This window comes from Leopardus geoffroyi, chromosome B3 (assembly GCF_018350155.1).
Source record: "Leopardus geoffroyi isolate Oge1 chromosome B3, O.geoffroyi_Oge1_pat1.0, whole genome shotgun sequence".
Lineage (NCBI taxonomy): Eukaryota > Metazoa > Chordata > Mammalia > Carnivora > Felidae > Leopardus > Leopardus geoffroyi.
Genome location: NC_059337.1, coordinates 98191754 through 98212071, shown reverse-complemented (window position 1 = coordinate 98212071; position 20318 = coordinate 98191754). Strand labels below are relative to the sequence as shown.

Genomic DNA, 20318 nt, shown 5'->3' with positions numbered 1-20318 from the left:
GAGAAGCTGTCTGAAATACAGAAGAGGCCAAATTGGGGGGAACTATCCAGCTAAATGAAGTTTGTTTCTTAATATAGCAAATAGTTAAGTTTGATGCTAGGTCTTAGTAAAATAGGAGTGTGTGTTTGTCTAATTTAAGTATCCTTGCAGAGTCATTGATTGTATCTCTAAAGTATAAAATTTAAGGTGACATCCTCCTACGTGCCACTACTGTAAGTTTCTAGCTGTTACCTAAATGCTGCAGAACTTATTTTGCTGATACTTGTATTTGATATCCTCTTTTAAAAGAAATAGAGAAAAGTTCATTTCTGTACCTTATTATCTTTTCTGTCATCTTTTCCCCCCCTTGACCTATTTTTCTCCTCATTGCTTTCTACTCATATTTTCTTTTGCACTAGGGAGAGGAAGTTCAGTGTCAGTATGTGGTGACATGTGCAGGACTTTACTCTGACCGTATTTCAGAGCTGAGTGGCTGTAATCCTGATCCTCAAATTGTGCCATTCCGAGGAGATTACCTGATCTTGAAGCCAGAAAAATGCTATCTTGTAAAAGGAAATATTTATCCGGTAGGTAATGATGTTTCTGCCTTCTTACCCTTCTCAAGATGACTATGGGCAAAAAGGAAATGAAACAAAAACTTTTACTTGGGTCAGAAGTAAGAGCTAATTTGAAGGGACTTTTGGGCAAGTCTTTCACCTGTTTCTTTTGTCATTAAATCTTTAAATCTTTATCCTAAAATCAGAGTTATGAAATTATAATTAACTACCCACAAGTGCATGTCTCTAGAAAGCATGAGTGCACCTCAGGAAGGGCTATCAAGAAGGAACCTAATTCTTCCTCCTTTCTGATGAAAGGGGCACTCATAAGGGAACTTTCCCTTACAAGATGCCCAGATACCCAGCTGTCTTTCTTAGTTCATTATCGATAGGTGCAGGAAAGGGGATGTGGTTACTATAGTTTCATGGTATAGACAGAACCATTTAAATGAAGAATTCATTCTTCTGTCTGGAACTACTGGGTTGAACCAGGTGACATTGCCACTATTCAGCTATTTAATGTTTTTGATGGTGCCAAAACATACATTTCATCTGCCTTAACCTATTGCATTTCCACTTTCCAAAAGCCTGTACTGTAAATGTGTGTTCTTTTTCTGACAGCTCTGAGATTTTACTTGCCAGACACATAATTGCTAGTTGGTGGGTGAGGGGCTGGGAAGTGGGGAGTAACCTGAACTAGGACAGTTCTCTCTCTTTCTCTCTCTGTCTCTCTCTTTTTATTTTAACCTAGAAAGAGGAACACATGGGACAGTGTATATTGGTATCAATAGTATCAGTGTTTCCTGTGTGGCATTTCTAGGCAGAAGCGTGTATACATAGAAAGAAATATCTGAGTAGCAGATCAAAAGTAATGCAAATTAAATGCATGGGAAGAAAGTGTTTTATATTACCAGTTGCATGTTTGCATGTTTAATAGAATGCAGTTTGAAGTGGGGCTAATAACTCTTTACCATGTTAAATCCATAGGTCCCAGATAGCCGGTTTCCTTTCCTAGGGGTTCATTTCACACCAAGGATGGATGGCAGTATTTGGCTAGGGCCTAATGCAGTTCTTGCCTTTAAACGAGAGGGCTACAGACCCTTTGACTTCAGTGCCAGAGATATTATGGATGTAATTATCAAGAGGTAACTTTATTTACTTAAAAAAGATTTTATATGCTTATATTTTTAAGATGGGAAATTTTGTCTTGATAATTCTGTTTATTGCGTAAATCCTCTTATTTGTGATTGGTATGTTGATTTTTTTTTAATTAATCTGGATTCAGAGTTTCATGTAATACACGTAATGTTTTAACTACTTAAAGAAAATTCTGATGAGCCAGGGTGGTGTCTTGGTCAAAAAAACAAGACCAGGAGCCAAACACGTATCTGACAACCCAAATCTTGTTTGGCTAATCTTCTAGTTGAGTTTGAAAAAAAAAAAAAAGTTTCTTTCAAAATCAGTAGATGGCTTACTTTGATAAGATCATTTCCAACCAGTCACCATCATTTTGAAAACCACTGGAGAAATTGCTGATAACCAGTGTTGTTTCCTTTTGTGGAAAACTGACGATAAATTGTGTTGACCTGTATGGCAGATTCTTTATGGTTGTAAGAACTACTCAGTGAGATATTTTGTTTGGTCCTTTTAATAATGTTGGCTCTACAGTTTTAAATCAAAATCAGTAGAAAGCTTATTAAGCTATACTAGAGTCTCACCCTTCACTGATTCTGAAACAGGTTTTAGGGTGGGGCTTCCCAGCATGTGTGCTTGTAAAAATACATATACATTTACATAGGCTCTGTAGAGTCTGGCTAGAGGATCTGGAATATTTTACCTCTGGCTGACCAAAGAAAAGTAGGGTAAATATTCCACTTGCTTAATGGCTCTGATTTAAAGATCTGTTAATGCCTTTTAGATGTGGCTTCGAAAGCACCTAACATTTGCATTAGTAAACCTGTTACAACATGGATGGAGCTAGAGTGTATTATGCTAAGCAAAATAAGTCAGTCAGAGAAAGAAAAATATCGTATGATTTCACTCAGATGTGAAATTTAAGAAACAAAACAGATGAACATAGGAGAAAGGAAGAAAAAATAAAAAGAGAGAGGGAGGCAAACCATAAAAAACTCTTAAATACAGAGACAAACTGAGGGTTAATGGCGGTGTGTTGGGTGGGAGGATGGTCTAAATGGGTGATAGGCATTAAGGAGGGCACTTGTTGGGATGAGCACTGGGTGTTAATATGTAAGTGATGAATCATCGCTAAATTCTGTTCCTGAAACCAATACCACACTATATATTGACTAACTTGAATTTTAATTAAAAAAAAAAAGAAAAGAAAAGAAAACCTTGCTGTTGGCAGGCTTCATAGAATCTAGCTTGAAACCAGCATTACCTGGGAATTTAAGTTTGGAAGGTATTCCTTTGATGAAGTTTCCTTCTTATATTGGCCAGAAGTTGATTTTCTTTTAATACGTGTTTTTTTCTGACTTTGCCTACATTTCTGTGATGCCACCCCCCTAAAAATCTCATAGTTGTAAAGATGTTTTATAGTAATAAAGAATTCCTTTCTCTCATAAAGATTTTAAATTTTTTGCTTTCAGTGGCTTGATTAAACTGGTGTTCCAGAATTTTTCCTATGGAGTTAATGAAATGTATAAAGCCTGTTTTCTCAGTGCAACAGTGAAGCACCTTCAAAAGTTTATCCCTGAAATTACTGTCAGTGATATACTTAGGTAAGGAAAAGCTATAAGGATTGCAAATATGGTCATGACCTATGTGAATTTGGCAGGTGGTTCTGACTTGGTGATTTGGTAAGCATACTTTCAGAGTCAGCGTACCCAGTGAATCTTTGTGTGTCCTCTCTTTCCCAGCAAGTTGTTGAATTCCCTTTTCATCGCATGCATTGGGCCTTGCTGCTTCGTGCCCCTTGGTGCCTGAACTAGATTCATTTATAATTTTCTAGACCACTTTACAGCATTAAACTTAAATCTCCACTGCAGCTGTATTGTGATGCCACTTTTGCCTTCATGTCTAGGTATCACGATAAAAATATCTTGCCTGAAATTTTTTGATCTTCCTGGCTACTTACTCTTGTCATTGTAAAGCCATTTGATTTAAACTCTGTATGAGATCATTGATAGCTATATTAACTGATTAGGTAATAAACACATAAAAAATTACATTTTGATTACATTTTACAACCTGTTAGACATACTCCTATACATGACATCTTACCTGCTTCCTCTCTTCCTCTTTTGTTCTTTCTTGGGCCCTACTCCACTCAGGGACTCTAGTTGGAGGACAAAAGTGGGAAGAATGTGGTAACAGTCTGAGTCTTAGTACTGTAGCAATGTGGGGCCAAGGAAGGATAACTTAAAAAGGAAGGATAACTATTTTCTCAAGGATAAAAGGCTCTCTGGACTTGAGCTGCACATTGTCCTAAATACCACCCAAGCCAATTTTCTTTTTCCATTTGGTGATATTTTAGGATGTTCACCTTTTTCCCTGGCCAAGCTACTGTTAGGCCTAATCAGCAGTGTACTTTGAAGTACTCTCTCTCTGTGAATCCATCCCTCCATGAAACTCTAGGGCACTGAATGTCTGTCTTCTGAGGAACAGCTGCTGAACTTGCCTGGGAAGAGAGCAATAATCATGTCAGCTGTCTCCCTTAGGGGAGCTAAGTGTCCTGGTCTAAATCTGACACTAATGTATCATTCTCAGACCAGCCTCTTTGAATCCTTAGAAGAACTATTAAAACCCAGCTAATGTTTTTACTCTTATCTCTCTCATCCCTTCTACTCACCTCTTGAAATGGCAGGGATAAAAATATCTAGGCTTTCCTTTCTTTCACTCACCTATAAAAAAAGCCTTTTGTGTTTTCAGTGGTCTGCTTTAGTAGACTTGTTATGTTTTATATCTGAAAATATATTAATCAAATCTGGCATCTGTTACTGCTGTTAATATTCCTTGAATAACACAATAGGTGGACATCGTGAATTCTGTATATAAACAGTTGCAGTGAATTCAGTACCCATATTCTATTACCACCCTTTCATAGAAGCCTGGGGAAAACTCTTTCAACCAGTGGGTTTCATATGGTAGAACTGGGTTTTAGTGAATATTGCTGTCTCTGAGTGTAAGGGTGTGAATTTCATTTTCCAGTTTCATTAGCATGTAGTAGAAAAGGACACACAGCACTGTAGACAGGTTACATTTAGGGACAAATTTAACCCAATCAGAGAGTTTCTCTTTGGAGACAGAGAAGCTGAACACATTCAGCAATTCCATCTTTCCCTTAATTCCTGTAGCTATTAAAAGGAAGAAATTTGGGGCGCCTGAGTGGCTCAGTCGGTAAATGTCCGACTTCGACTCAGGTCATGATCTCATGGCTGGTGAGTTCGAGGCCCCGCATTGGGCTCTGTGCTGACAGCTCAGAGCCTGGAGCCTGCTTCAGATTCTGTGTCCCCTCTATCTCTGTCCCTCCCAGCTTGTACTCTGTCTCTTTCTCTCTCTCAAAAACAAACAAACAAAAAATTATTAAAAGAAGGATATTATCAGTAACAAAATGGAAGTTGTAGAAAATATATTTGATAGCATTTATATCAGTTTAAACAATATCGTATATAGTTTAGGGATTCTATATACCATGTGAAAATAGTAATAAGCATGGGAGTCACCTAATGCAGTAGAGTGGTTACCTCTCGGGAGAGGAAGGGATGGGATCAGAAGAGCTCCACAGGGGGTTTCTGTCATATCTATAAGCTTTATTTCTTAAGCTCTTTGGTAAGAAAATAGGTGTTTGTTATGTTATTCTCTGTACCTTGGTATATGCCTGCAGTATTAAGTCATCATAATAAAATCAGATCGATAGACTTTCCCGCATTATGAAGCTTAAGTCCTACCTGTCTTGCAGCTCAGTGCAGTGGAACCATAAATGTTCTATCATTAATATTGAGGCAGAAGCATATTAAGCAGTTTTAGATAGTAAGAGAACTGAAGCCACACTTTCAGCGGGATGTTTAGCTCAAGAGAATGTCCTTAAATTGCCACCAAAGGGCATCCAAAAAAATTCCAAAAAGCAAAACCAAAGGCCATCCAGCGTGACTTCTTTCTGCTTAGCCAGAGCATTTGGGGCGATAATTGGCCAGTGAACATTGGATTGGAGTGTAAAGTTATAATCTGTCAAGTACCTGTGTTAGGTGTATAAATTTGTCATTGTTAAATGATGATCTCTAAGGTTCTTAATTTTATCTACAAAGTCCTTTAATTTGTTCTGTGATAAATTTGACATGGTAATCTAACAGCAGTAAGAGCATAAAAGATGAAGGCACACATGCCAAGATCTCCTTTTTCTTCCCACCCTTTATTTTAAAAAATGTCTTATTTGGGGAATTGTAAATTTTTAAGCAAGATGTTTTTATGGTGAGTGATAGCTAAAACTATACTATGTCATTGTGAAATGCAAAGGTGAAAGCCAAACAGTTCTATAATTAAAGTGATCTAGATCAAGGTTTCTCAATCTTGGCACTACTAAAATTTTGGCCCAAATAATTCTTTGCTGTAGGAGACTGTTCAGTTCATCGTGGAATGTTTAGCAGCACCTCTAGCCTCTACCCACTAAATGCCAGCAGTACTCTCCTAGTTACAACCAAAAATGTCTCCAGACATTGCCAAATGTCCCCCAGGGGGCAAAATCTCCCTTGGTTGGGAACATCTAGTCTAGAGTTGGGCAACCCTCATACTACAAAATACCAGAGTCTGGAGAAAATATAAAAATCCCTTGAAATAACATATAGCTGTGAATGCAACAAAACAAGGGGCATCCCAGGAGCAAAAACAAAAAGGAAATTGAAAACCCATGTACTAAGAGGAATTGGTGCTGATGCTATTCTGGGTGGAAGGGGGTTAGATTTGCTGATTTTGATATAAATATAACAGTTTTATTTTTAATTGATACATGATTTACATACAGTAAAATATGCAGATCTTAAATGCTCAACGGATTTTGGCAATTGTATAAGTTCATGTATCTGCCACGTAGAGCAAGATATAAAACATTAGGGACATATGTTTTAACTGCAACTCAAGTGCTGGGAAGGAGGCTTATATATAAAAGGTACAAACTTGGAACTGAGACCCCTGTATAAAGCCAGGGACTCTTGAAGGGCTATACCCTCAGTGAAAAGGAAGTCTAGAAAAAAAAAAAAAAATCCCCTTAGCACTAGAAAGTGTTAAGGAATATTGTCTGTCCTGGCCTTGGGGGTAGAGGCAATGTTGGATAGGTGCAATCTCTTCTAAAAATTTAGAACCCTGGGCCCGCCCTCACAAGTGCTTAGAGTTTGACTTTGTACCACCACTTGATCTAGGAACCTTAAACTAAGAAGTTAACTTAAAAAGTAGATCCAGGGGGCGCCTGGGTGGCTCAGTTGGTTAAGCGTCCGGCTTCGACTCAGGTCATGATCTCACAGTCTGTGAGTTCGAGCCCCGCGTCGGGCTCTGTGCTGACAGCTCAGAGCCTGGAGCCTGTTGCAGATTCTGTGTCTCCCTCTCTCTCTGACCCTCCCCTATTCGTGCTCTGTCTCTCTCTGTCTCAAAAATAAATAAACGTTAAAAAAAATTTTTTTTTAAAAAGTAGATCCAGGGGCACCTACCTGGCTGGCTCAGTTTGTAAAGCATGTGACTTTTTTTGTTTTATTTTTTTTAAGTTTATTTATTTTAAGAGAGTCAGAGACAGCACATTGAGGACGGACAGAGAGAGAGGGAGAGAGAGAATCCCAAGCAGGCTCTGCCCTGTCAGCGCAGAGCCCAACCTGGGGCTTGAACCCACAAACCGTGAGATCATGACCTGAGCTGAAACCAAAAGTTGGATGCTTAACTGACTGAGCTACCCAGGCACCCTGAGCATGTGACTCTTAATCCCCAGGTCATGAGTTCCAGCCTCACGTTGGGTGTAAAGATTACTTTAAAAAAAAAAAAAGTAAACCCAGCTTGTTCAGGTCCTGTTTCAAACTAACCATTTCTCTCTCTCTCACTTTAAACAAATTAGAGACAGTGACAATCAGGGTAATTTGACCTCAGACTAAGTATTACTGATACAAAGCAATTATTAGTTTTGAATTATTATTTTTAAGAATCCTTTTATTTTTATGATTTTTTAATGTTTATTTATTTATTTTGAAAGAGAGAGAGAATGTGCACATGCATGTGTGAGCAGAGGAGGGGCAGAGGAAGAATCCCAAGCAGATTCTGAGCTGTCAGCACGGAGCCCAACACAAGGGCCCAAACTCATGAACTGTGAGATTATGACCTGAGCCGAAATCAAGTCAGACGCTTAACCAACTGAGCCACCCAGGCACCCCTTTAAGAATCCTTTAAAAAGAAATGAAGTAAAATGATATGCTATCTAAGATTTGCTTTAAAATAATCCAGTGAAGAGAGGTGGACAGTGAGTGGAGATGTAGATGAAACAGAATTAGCTGGGTGTTGATTATTGTTGATACTAGGTAATATATACATAGCAGTTCATTATGCTATTCATTTTACTTTTGTATGTGTTTAAAAATATCCATAAAAAAAAAAGTGCTCCAAGGATGGTAATACTTCTGGAGCACTGGATAGAAGCAAATGTAAAACCTCCATGGAGGACATAACCTCAACCCATCCTGTATAGTATTCCCCCAGATAAAGTCCTGCTGAACAGGACGCCATCAAATATTACAAAGCACCATGAGTGAGAATAAGCACATAGAATAAATACCAGAATTAGACCCCTAATAACTTTGGGTAATAGTAATATTAGAAACCATAAAGTAACCTAGTGAATTTAAATGGTTAATAGTTATATCAGAAACCATAAAATAACCCAGTGAATTAAAAACAAAAAGGAACAGAAAACATGAAAAAGAATAAGACACCCCCTCCACCCCAAAATCTGAGCAAATTTGGAAACCAACTAATTAGAATTTCTAGAATAGAAAAATATACTTCTTAAATTTTAAAACTCAAATGACTAAGTTGGTAAGACCTACCTTAGAAGAAAATTAATAAGTTGAAAGATAAATCTGAAGAATTTAGAGAACATTGCAAGTTAAAGGTGCATGACATAGAAATTAGAAGAAAATGAGAAGATTCCAGACTATATTTCATAGGATTTCCAGAGAAATTGAAAAGAGGCAATACTTTGCAGAGGAGTATTTGAGAAATTCCTAGAATTGGCAAAATGACATAAGATTCACAGGATGCACGGTGAATCCCATCTCATAAGTAAACAAAATACAAGAATGGAAATAGATTATATAACTTACAATTTAGTACAGGAGGAAAGAAAAATAGAGAATATTCAATAAGCCAAGAAATGAGATGAGAAAAACTCAGAAAAATCAGGTTAAATAGCATAATATAATCGAAATCAAACTTATTGGTGATTACAATAAATGTAAGTGTACTTAATAGTTAAGGCAGAAATTGTCACATTGGATTAAAAAATGCATCTATGTGCTAGGCAAATGGCTTATTGGAAGAAAGATAAATACTGGGTCATTTCAGATAAAATACAGTCTAAGGCAAAAATTGTTAGAGATAAAGAAGGTCGCTATAAACTTGCTGCATATAACAGAGATATGAAAAAAGAGAACAAAAATGGACATAATTGCAAGCAGAAATCAACAAATCCACAATTGTGGTGGGTGATTTTAAGACATGTCTGTTGATAGAAGGTAGATCAAGCAGATAAAATATTAGAAGATTTGAATAACACAATTAAAACTCTTGATTGAATGGATGTATAGAACTCCCCAAACCCCATTACAAACTGCTTGTATTATTCAAGCCCTCAGAAAATATTTACAGACTCAAAAAGCTCTAATCCCTAAATCAGGTTCTCAACAAAATTCAAAAACTGGGCATAGAAAAACCATATTCTCTTGTCACAATCCAGCTAAGGTGAAGATAAGTAACAAAAATACTCTTCCTTCATGTTTGGAAATTAAGATGGAGTAGTTTACTTTCCCCATACAATATGCTCATGCGAACTTCTATTTTTAGATTAACAGTAGATCCCATGGTGAGTTTTATAAAATACTAAGTTGTCCTATTTGGAACTGGTCAAAGACATCAGTTTTAGCCTTTCATAGTTCTTTTCTAGCTCACAGGTTAATGCCTGCCACAGAACAATAAAGCAGTAAATACAGCACTTTTCAGATGAAGGAATGCCATTAGTTACATATTCATTTTTTTATTAAAAAAAATTTAAAGTTTATTTATTTTGAGAGAGAGAGATTGAGAGCAGGAGACGGGCAGGGAGAAGAGGGAGAGAGAGAACACCAAGCAGGCTCTGGGCTGCCAGCGCTGAGCCCAATGTGGGGCTTGATCTCACAAACCATGAGATCCTTACCTGAGCCGAAATAGAGTTGGATGCTTAACTGACTGAGCTACTGAGGCGCCCCTATGTTGTTTTTCATTTTAGAGAGAGAGCGGGCGCCTGGGTGCCTCAGTCAGTTAAGCGTCCCACTTCGCCTCAGGTTATGATCTCATGGTTCATGAGTTCAAGTCCCGCGTCAGGCTCTGTGTGGACAGCTCAGAGCCTGGAGCCTGTTTCATATTCTGTGTCTCCCTCCCTCTGCTCCTCCCCTACTCGTGTTCTGTCTCTCTCTAACTCAAAAAATAAATAAACATTAAAAAAAATTTTTTTTAGAGAGACAGTATGCACAAATGGGAGAGGGATGGAGGGAGAGAGAGAGAATCTTAAGCAGACTTGACACAGCACAGAGCCCAACGTAGCGCTCAATCCCTCGTCCCTTGGATCATGACTGGAGCCGAAATCAAGAGTGGGACACTCAACCAACTGAATCACCAAGGCGCCCCTCATATTCACCTTTTGTTTCTAGACATATTTAAGCATCTAGAACTTATATTCCCATTAAATTTAGCCACAGATAGGGCAAAATACATAGCTACAGATAGCTCTAAACAATTAAATGTAGCTGAATTAACAAATACTAAATTTACTAAATTGTTCTTTCAGCTATTAAAATGGAGTTTTAAAGAATTAGAAGTTAAAAAATTAAGTTTCTAGTCTTACTGAGTACTTACTATACACAAGGCACAAATCTAGACATGAGGGTGAGGTAGGGGTTGTTGTAGAAGATGCTGACCCTTAAGAAATTTATGGCTTATCTTACCTGAAATTTCAAGTGATAATACTCATCTCAAGCTGAGGTGTTCTGAGGGGGAATGCCTGTATGTAATCGTGCAAAGAAAAACCCTGAAGTTGCATTAAGTGCTGAAGAGGAAACCTGAAGAATTTGGTAAACGTTTCATGTTAGGGGCACCTGGATGGCTCAGTCGGTTGAGCCTCCAACTTTGGCTCAGGTCGTGATCTCACAGTCATGGGTTCCAGCCTCTCATCAGGCTCTGTGCCCCTAGCTCACAGACTGGAGCCTGCTTTGGATTCTGTGTCTCCTTCTCCCTCTGCCCCTTCCCAGCTCTCACTTTGTCTCTCTCAAAAATAAATAAACAATGGGGCGCCTGGGTGGCTCAGTCGGTTAAGTGTCCGACTTCAGCTCAGGTCATGATCTCGCAGTCCGTGGGTTCGAGCCCCGCGTTGGGCTCAGTGCTGACCTCTCAGAGCCTGGAGCCTGTTTCGGATTCTGTGTCTCCCTCTCTCTCTGACCCTCCCCCATTCATGCTCTGTCTCTCTCTGTCTCAAAAATAAATAAACATTAAAAAAATAAATAAATAAATAAACATTAAAAAAAAAATTTAAACATTTCATGTGAAATAGTTAACTTCAGCTTGAGCTAAAGTGAGATCCTTAGAAAAACAATATTGTATATTGTTTTTTACAGTTTGGATTATAGGTTTTGAACATTTGGGCAGGAGGGACACTGAAGATAATTGGTGTTTGTAAGAGAAATAAATATGAGACACATTTGTAACTGTAGTTAATCAGTATTAACTTATTTTTGCTTAGAAGGGAAAGTTAGGGGAATGTACTAACTAAACCTCTGTAAGAAAAAAAAGTTTTGTTTTCTTCACTAAACATCAACGGCTGGTCATGCCACTCTGTGCCCCCTCCATGTTGGCCTTCTACCAGATAAAAGGAGTGGAACAAGAAAACTCTTGGAGGTGCTCTTAACAGCAACAGCAGCATTGTTCAGGAAAAGAAGGGCAAATGCTGCTTTGATGGATTGCGATAAGCTACAAAAACAGAATGTACAAAGTGGAGTGCGTGCTGACTGATAACATGGTGTGTCAGTTGATACGTATCTTTAAGACATCTTAGCATCAGTCCAGTTCTTTTTATGTTCTGTGTGTTGTATCTGATTCTTACTTGGAAATACTTACACCTCAAAACTCTCCTGTCCAGATTCCTTGCAGCCTTCTGTAAGAATATTTACCTTTATTATAGAATCTTTCACCCTTGTTGTAATTCTTATTTACGTCTCTACAAATGAATAGGATAGCTCTGTGACTTCAGGCAGCTTATTTAATCTATTTCTTTGCTGTTAAATATATACTTGTATCAGCCTCTTACAGTTGTCAGAATTCCTAATACAGAGAAAGCACTTAGTAAATAGCATATTATTATTATTATTATTATTATTATTATTATCATTATCTTATTATCATTAGAGGGCAGTGATCTCCTATTCTGTCTTCCTCAAGTATTTCTCTTCATTGGCCCAGAATCATTAAAAATGTTTAATATGGTTGCCTTATGTGTTGAGTCTTGTGGTGTGTATAAGACAGCTATTTTTTTCTCTTTTATAAAAATTATTATTTTCTTTAAGCTCTGTGCCCAACATGGGGCTTGAACTCACAACTCTAAGATCAAGAGTTGCATGCTCTGCTAATTGGGCCAGCTAGGCACCCCTAAGGCACCTGTTTTCAAACTGTGTTTTCTGAACAGTTTCAAGGGAGGTACTCTTTTTTTTTTTTTTTTTTTTTTTTTTAGGTTAAGTAGGATTTATTTTCATTTGTAAGTGAACCCTCTTGCAACAGGTTTATTCAATTCTCCTAAAAATGGTAGCATTCTTTTAAACTCTTCTTTTAGAAGTAGCAGTTACATAGATGGAATATTGGATTCAACCTAAAAATGTGGTCCCTAGTTAACTTTGTTATTCTGCATATAAGCATGATAAAAGATTAGGATAGTCTTCACATTTCCAAGCAGAATACAATTTAAAAAGCTTGTCCTTACCAAACCCCTGAAAACAGCCATTTTTAAAAATGTTTGTTTATTTTTAAGAGACAGAGCATGAACAGGGGATGGGCAGAGAGAGAAGGGGACAGAGGATCTGAAGCAGGCTCTGTGCTGGCAGTAGAGAGCCCAATGTGGGGCTTGAACTCACAAACCTGAGCTGAAGTCAGATGCTTAACCCACTGAGCCACCCACGTGCCCCAAAATAGCCAGTTGAGAGTAAGCCAGCAGAGCATTACATCACCCCAGTGAAGTGTGGGCTTCGTTATATGCACCAGTAAACCTACATGGCTAGCTTCTGCATCCCACTTTTACAGATTTTACACCTATTATGCCAAACAGCATTTTAAACACTAACGTATAAACTCCCCAATAAGATAAAGCAAGGACAGAAATGAGAAGTGTTTATCAGAAACAGGATACACCATCACTTAATAGTCTTCAAACAGTATTGCACTTTAATAGTTTTGACAGGGGCGCCTGGGTGGCGCAGTCGGTTAAGCGTCCGACTTCAGCCAGGTCACGATCTCGCGGTCCGTGAGTTCGAGCCCCGCGTCAGGCTCTGGGCTGATGGCTTAGAGCCTGGAGCCTGTTTCCGATTCTGTGTCTCCCTCTCTCTCTGCCCCTCCCCCGTTCATGCTCTGTCTCTCTCTGTCCCAAAAATAAATAAACGTTGAAAAAAAAAAATTAAAAAAAAAAATAGTTTTGACAATGTGCTCTTGGAACAATTTGCAAACAACTCATTTTAACAGACAAAGAACGCTTTTAAGCTGACATGACTGTCCTAAATTGTTTATTAGGTAAGAATGTTACAAACATTGCTTACATTAGTGGTACCAGCTGAGCTGGAGAGGATTGCACCTTCTCCATGCTAGGTGGCCAGGACCACTAACAGTGTGGTGGAACTTGTGACCCTCTCCAAAGGCTGCGTTCCTGCAGCCTGCAGATGTCAGTCCTTGCATCCCCCTGTGCTTGTGGACTGGTTTGGTGATCCAGTGGGTGTCAGGATTTCTACTGATGGCTTTGTGGAATGGATCAAAGAAGATAAACTCAAGAATTTGTATGTGGAATCTTCACCAACCCAATAAGAATTCAGGATTCTCAGAGCCCCACAGTGGCATCCAGCTTGCTCATGGCAACAGACTGAAGGCTTCCAATAAACTTTTAGCTGGTTAGCACCATGATGGACAGGCTTGCCCGAGGTCACACCCTCAGGAACTGGGAGTTTGCAGCCACCATATGACACACAAATCCAATCTATGACCTAACCTTGCTTGGCTTTGTACAAGGGAGGTAGTTTTGGATTCAAAAATACTCTATTTAGATTTCATTTGTAAATTTTAACTATCTTTAAAAAAACTAATTTTTGAACTCAAGTGTTATAAAGCAGAGCAGAACTTTCAGTAGTAAAGCCTCTTACTGTATGAACATGCTGCCAGGTTGTGCTTTTTCTATCATCTCTGTTTAGCTAATTGAAGGTTATCCTGATAGTGAAGGCTAAACTGTTGAAAATAGAAACAAATCACAAAAAAGAACTTGTTGCCATTTGTAAATATTTTTCTCTATAAATGTTAATTTATACTCAACAAAATGAAAAAATAAATAGAATCCTGTCGCACATATTTAGGAATGCAACTGATATACATAACTCCCACTTCTATTGCTTTTTATTAGTCAGAAGAGACTTATTTATTCCCATTGGTTGATTTTGTAATAAATTCATCTTATAAATCCAAATTAAAAATGCATCTATTTTAATTAAATGTGGGTTTATCTGCTACTTTGGGAAAAACAAATATTTATAAGTAACTTGCCATTTGTGTATTCATTTGGTAAGCATTTATTGACACTGTAATGTGGCAGGCATTATGCTCTAGGCTAAGGATATGTTTGACAGGCTACCCTACCAAACTGATAGCCTTTGGCTAAACACAAACCTATTGGGTTTCCACAAAATGTGCATTTAGAAGAATAAAGACTTTATTCCTTTAAGAATACTCTGAAACCACTGATCTGTAAAGTGTCCTGTCTCTACTAGTTAGTTGACTACCATCATGTTTTTGCAGAGGTCCAGCTGGAGTAAGAGCCCAAGCCCTGGATAGAGATGGAAATCTGATAGAAGATTTTGTATTTGATGGAGGAGTTGGGGATATTGGAAATCGCATTCTTCATGTGAGAAATGCACCTTCCCCTGCTGCTACTTCTTCTCTTGCAATTTCTGGAATGATTGCAGATGAAGTGCAACAAAGATTTAAATTGTAAATAATGTAAGGAGCTAAGTATGCATTTTAATTTCCACATTCAGCAACAAGAATATACTAATTGTATTCTTTAAGGAAAATGATTTGAAAATCTTATTGTTAGGTATCTCATTTAGATAACAATTGAATTGTTAGAATGCTGTAACATAGAAAAATAGTTTTTTAAAGTCCATGCTCCTTTGTGAATAAAGAAGCAAGGTACAGTTGTGTCTGTACTGAATCCTTGACTGTTATGGACCTCTCCTCACCAGCCATGATCTGGAGATTTGACTCTTAGAATTTCTGGAAACGATGGCACAAAAAGTTGATTATTCCCTTAACTTTTTCTCTTTATAGTATCTAAGCTTTTTTTTTTTTTTCTCTCCTAGATCAGAAAATATAGTATATTGTAGGTTGCAAACCTCCTTTTAACTTTGAAGGATCAAATGAAAGCTCACATTATTTAGAGCAACAGTATTTGTATTTGGGAATTTAAAATTCTTGATTTAAAGAAAATTTATGAAATTTCACATTTTTAAGTAGTTTGAATAAGATTCTATCTTAGCTGTAATATTTGTAAGAAATAACTTGGCAAAGGAAATGCAAACCCTTTATTATTCCCAGTCTTTTTATAACTGACTTGGTGTAGGGTTCCCATTAAATGCAAACAGCAGTACACTATGAATGGTTGTTGCCTACTCTTTAGTCTTCTGTGGTTGCAAAACTAAAAGAACTTAGAACTGATAGGTTTTTATGTGAGCAGTTTTAGAATTCTGCCACTGATATATAGAACTCTATAATTTTAAAAATTTGCCTCTATATCTCTGTTTTTCAGTCATACCGGGTTTCTCAAATGTTAGCCCAGATCACTATTTTATTCATGCCTACTTGGTTTTCAGGGATTCTATGAACTTTTATGAGGATATTTCTTCATTTTGAGGAAATACCTAACTTTGAGGCATTCACTTTTGTAAACCGCAAAAGTGCCTTACATTCAACGTGTACTTCATGAGTATTTAAATTATTGCCCAGTGCCAATACTGTATACTGTATATATGTGTGTGGTATCTGTTGAAATGATTCTTGCAATTCAGAAAGTTGGAAAATAGAAATATAAATGAATTTATGGCAGCCCATTGATTGGGGAAACTTTATTACAGCACCACCAGTTAGGTGAGACATTTTCATCCCTTCCCTCATATATACTCTCTCAGGATTAATCTTCCACTCTTCATTCTTTCCTCTTATCTCTCCAAATCTGTGTGATAGATGAGTAAGAAGGATGTGCATTTTGACTGAAAGGAAAAACTTCTGTTTTCTTCTTTTTCACTTCACGCCTCAGTGATTACATTGTCTGAGCTACCTCAACCATTAATTTGAAAGGCTACACCATCAACTCATGTTCAAGAAGTAGCACATCCCAGGTAGAGACTAGGCAATTATTTGACACTTGGGATGAACATATTGAAAGCATTTAGAAATCATTCACAGAAGAAATTAGCCCTAATGGTTCTTCATAACAACTGATTCCTCCAAGAAATGTGACACACAGGATATTTTTCTGTTCCATCGCAAGACTATTAAGAGATGGAAAATTTTACAATTCTCTATTTCATAAACAGTGAGATTACATATATACTAAGCTGTGAAAGACTGAAATTATAAAAATAACTGTCCTCATTAAAGCAACCCTCATTCCATTTGAGTGTATATTATACCCCAAAAAATATAAGTGAAAAAAGTTATTGAAAGTGTTTTGAATGTGCAGGTTATTCTGTTTGTAAAACATTTTATATTTATATCAATAGGGTTTTGTTGTGTAATACTGATATAATATTTAAAAGTTTTGTGTATTTCTGAGATAAGAAAATGTAAATTAATATTAAAATATTTTAATGAGTTTTTGTGTTGTAAACATAATTTTTAGTTTCATAAAACTGATTCAAGTGAATTTTTTGTGTGTAAAACATGAACTATCATAGCTTTAAATAGCAGCCAACCTTAGAAAAACGAAAAAAACTATTTGCATTTAATATAAAAATGAGGTTTATATTTTAGGTAAAAAGTAGAGCACTTCCCCATTTACAAAAATGGCTTTCCACTTGGTAGTGGTGGCAATATCTGGCTCACCTCAGTGTCCTCTTCATACCCCCAGAGCACCAGGGAACATGGTTTCTGTTCCATAGCAGAATATATATATAACACATAAACACACAGTGCTTTGCAGGCAGTGGAGGGGACAGTAAATCAATCAAATCGGAATTTCATAAATCATTATAGTTTCTCTTAGGAAGACATTCTGGTATGCTATCTTTTACACGGGGGGTTGGATTTCTGGGCATAAGCCTCATGTAAGGGTGATAGGGCACATGATCTATCTGAGAGCCTGCTCCAACTTCTTGCCAGCAGGTGGACTGTAAAAGGACCAGAGTTAGCTACAGCAACAAACCATGAAAGTGAGTGACAATGACATTTATTGTTTCCTGTGGCATTGCTTTGGTTTGCTTCTGACTGGCAGCACTTGTAGCTTTAAATACATCGAGGAAGTAGGAGAGAGTAAATGGGAGAAATGTTGAGTAAGTCCTTCTTGAAAATGCTTTTCAGTGCAAGAATATTACTGTTAAAATTTTCACTGCCTTTTAAAATTTGAGATGTGCTTAGATTATTCAAGTTATCTCCCAAAAGCCATTCTAAATTCTAAAAAGACAAAATTAGTACTTGTCAAATAACTAGCATATTAATTTTAACTCAAGTTTATGACCAAGTATAGTATCAGTATGTTTAATACTCCAATTTTAAAAAAAGATTTTGTTTTTAAGTAGTCTCTACACTTAATGTGGGGCTCAAATTCACAACCCCGAGATCAAGGGTAGCATGCTTTACTCACTAAGCCGGCCAGGTATCCCTAATACTTCTATTTTTTAGCACTTGAAGCAAGTGTTTATTATTAAAAAAATTTTTTTTAATATTTATTTTTGAGATAGAGACAGAGCATGAGGAGGGAGGGGCAGAGAGAGCGGGAGACACAATCAGATCATGCGAGATCACGACCTGAGCCAAAGTTGGACGCTTAACTGGCTGTGCCACCCAGGTGCCCTGTATTATTTTTAAAATGTTATTTAATTAATCAGTGTTTTGAATAAGTACAACATTCATATGGTTGAAAATTCAAAATGCCCCAAATGTACTCCATGAAAGAATCTCCTCTCCTCCAAGCCACCCAGTTCACTGATTCATGAGGCAACAAAAATTGTCAGTATCTCTTGTGCAGCCTTGCAGAGATATTATACATAAAAAAATATTGCCTCCATTTCTTTTTACACAAGTGGTAGCATACTCTGCATACTAGATTATACACCCTGCTCTTTTCACTTTGCGCTGTCTCTTTGATAATGTTCAAGTGACCTGAACACAGTGGCCTGGTTCTTTTCAAATGATTTTATAGCTTCCATTCTGCAAATTTACTATTATTTGTTGAACCAGTCCCTGATACCTACTGACAATTATTTAAATTGTTTATTTCTCGGGCATTTTTGTTTTGCTTTTGGTGCGTCAGTACTGCAATCAATAACTTTGTGTTAAATCATTTCACATTCGACCAAGTGTGCCAAAGGACATATTCTTTGAATTTGCTGGGTCAAAGGGTATGTGCCTTTGCAACTTTGATAGTGTCAAGTTGCCTTTGGTAGAGGTTGAACCAATTTAAGCTCTCACCAATAATATATTAGAGTATCTGTTTCTTCATATTCTTACCAACATAGTATATCATCAAACTTTTGGATCTATGCGGCTCTTCTAATAGGTAAAAAATAATGGTATAATTTAAATTTCTTGTAATATGAGTAAAGTTGAGCATCTGTACTATGTTTAAGAGACATATTTCATTTTCTGTGAACTGTGTTTTTTTCGTATTTGCTATCCTTTTTTTCCCCTTAAGTTTGGTCCTATTAATTTGTAGAAACTCCTTTAGATATTGGGGAAATAAACTATTTAGAAAATGAGTTACAAACATTTTTTCCAGTTTGTCATCTGCTTTTTGCCTTACCTTGTGATGGTTTTTGTTTTTGCCACACATTTTAAAAAATGGATTTACCAATCTTCTAGATTTTATATCATAGTAGGTCTTTTGTACTCTGAAATTATAAAGTTATTTTATGGTTTTAACTTTTTACATTTAAGTCTTTGATACATAATGGAATTTATCCTAGCGTATCATGTGGGGTATGGATCCAACATTTTTTTCTAGATGGCCTTTTTGTCTGGTTGGGATTTTTACAGGAGTAATTCTTGGATTATCCCCCTCATGCAGGTGGATCACATTTCTGTTTGCCTAGCTCAGAGATCACAACTCAGATGCCTGTAGAGACTAGGCAGGTTACATAAAAGAGTGAAGAGTGCCAGGTAGGGAGTATAGCCAACTGGAAATGGGATGGCATACTTTTCTAAAGAGGGCAGCCACTACCGACTGCCTGCTTGCTGACTATTCCTTTGCAGGAATGCAGCAGCACCCAGTGTTGCTGGATTTTTGTCCAGAAGCTGGAAATCCATTTTTATATGAAATTTCTTGATTTAAAAATATTAACAATTTTAAAATTTAAATATGGATTTGGGTAAACAGAATGTGTCTTCAGCCAAATTTGACTCAGAAGGCTTCCAATATCCTCCTTGGCCAAGAATGAAACTTCCTACTGACCACTTTACTCTCTTGTAAGAAAATACAATGACAGTCTCGTTTGACAGCCTAGTAGTTTACAGCTGGAGTTCCGGACGAGGAGAGAAAAGTAAAAAACCGTCTGTATAAGTCAAAGTCTGCCGTCACTGAAAAAGTAATTGGAGAAATACAAGCATTTTACTATCCTACCCTTTATCCCAAGTACATGGGAATGTGGATGTGACTTTATTAGAAGAAATTCGTGATTCCGTGGGTACTTGGATTAGAAAAATAAATTTTCCAACTCTGTCTTTCTGATTTTTGCCAAATGACAAATTGAGGTGTGTTTGAGAAGAGGATAATTGTTGAGTTACTGATCCTGGAACTGAAGTATACAGCATGTACTCCCCGCCCCGCCGCCCGTTCTTTCTTTCCCTTCCTCACTGGTGGCTGAGGGCTTTCCGCGTCTCACCTTTCAATCCCCAAAACATCACACTATGAAATAGTTAACTACCTCCTATGTATACACATACGTTAAACATCGTGTCCAGCCCGAATGTCCCTTTCTCTCCCCGTCCTGAATTGCTTCCCATGACTGTCGTCCTCGAAGAGTGGCACCGAGTCGGGATTGTCTTGGGAAGGTCGAGAGAAGGGAGCGTTCGTGTTAGACACAGTAAGTTGAAGAG

At 37.4% G+C, this 20318-nt stretch overlaps 1 protein-coding gene across 3 annotated transcripts in view; it reads left to right on the top strand.

Annotated features, from left to right (window-relative positions):
• L2HGDH (L-2-hydroxyglutarate dehydrogenase) overlaps positions 1 to 18982 on the top strand; it is a 46033-nt gene extending 27051 nt beyond the window's left edge. For 2 of the 3 annotated variants that reach the window (XM_045450918.1, XM_045450919.1), the window contains 4 exons: positions 399 to 566; positions 1524 to 1681; positions 3143 to 3274; positions 14808 to 16881. In XM_045450918.1, coding sequence (XP_045306874.1) covers positions 399 to 566; positions 1524 to 1681; positions 3143 to 3274; positions 14808 to 15003 — 654 coding nt within the window. In that variant the 3' untranslated portion in view covers positions 15004 to 16881. Of the gene's footprint in view, positions 1 to 398; positions 567 to 1523; positions 1682 to 3142; positions 3275 to 14807 lie in introns of all 3 variants that reach the window. The other variant, XM_045450917.1, reaches the window with a different exon arrangement.
• Positions 18983 to 20318: the final 1336 nt, after the last annotated feature.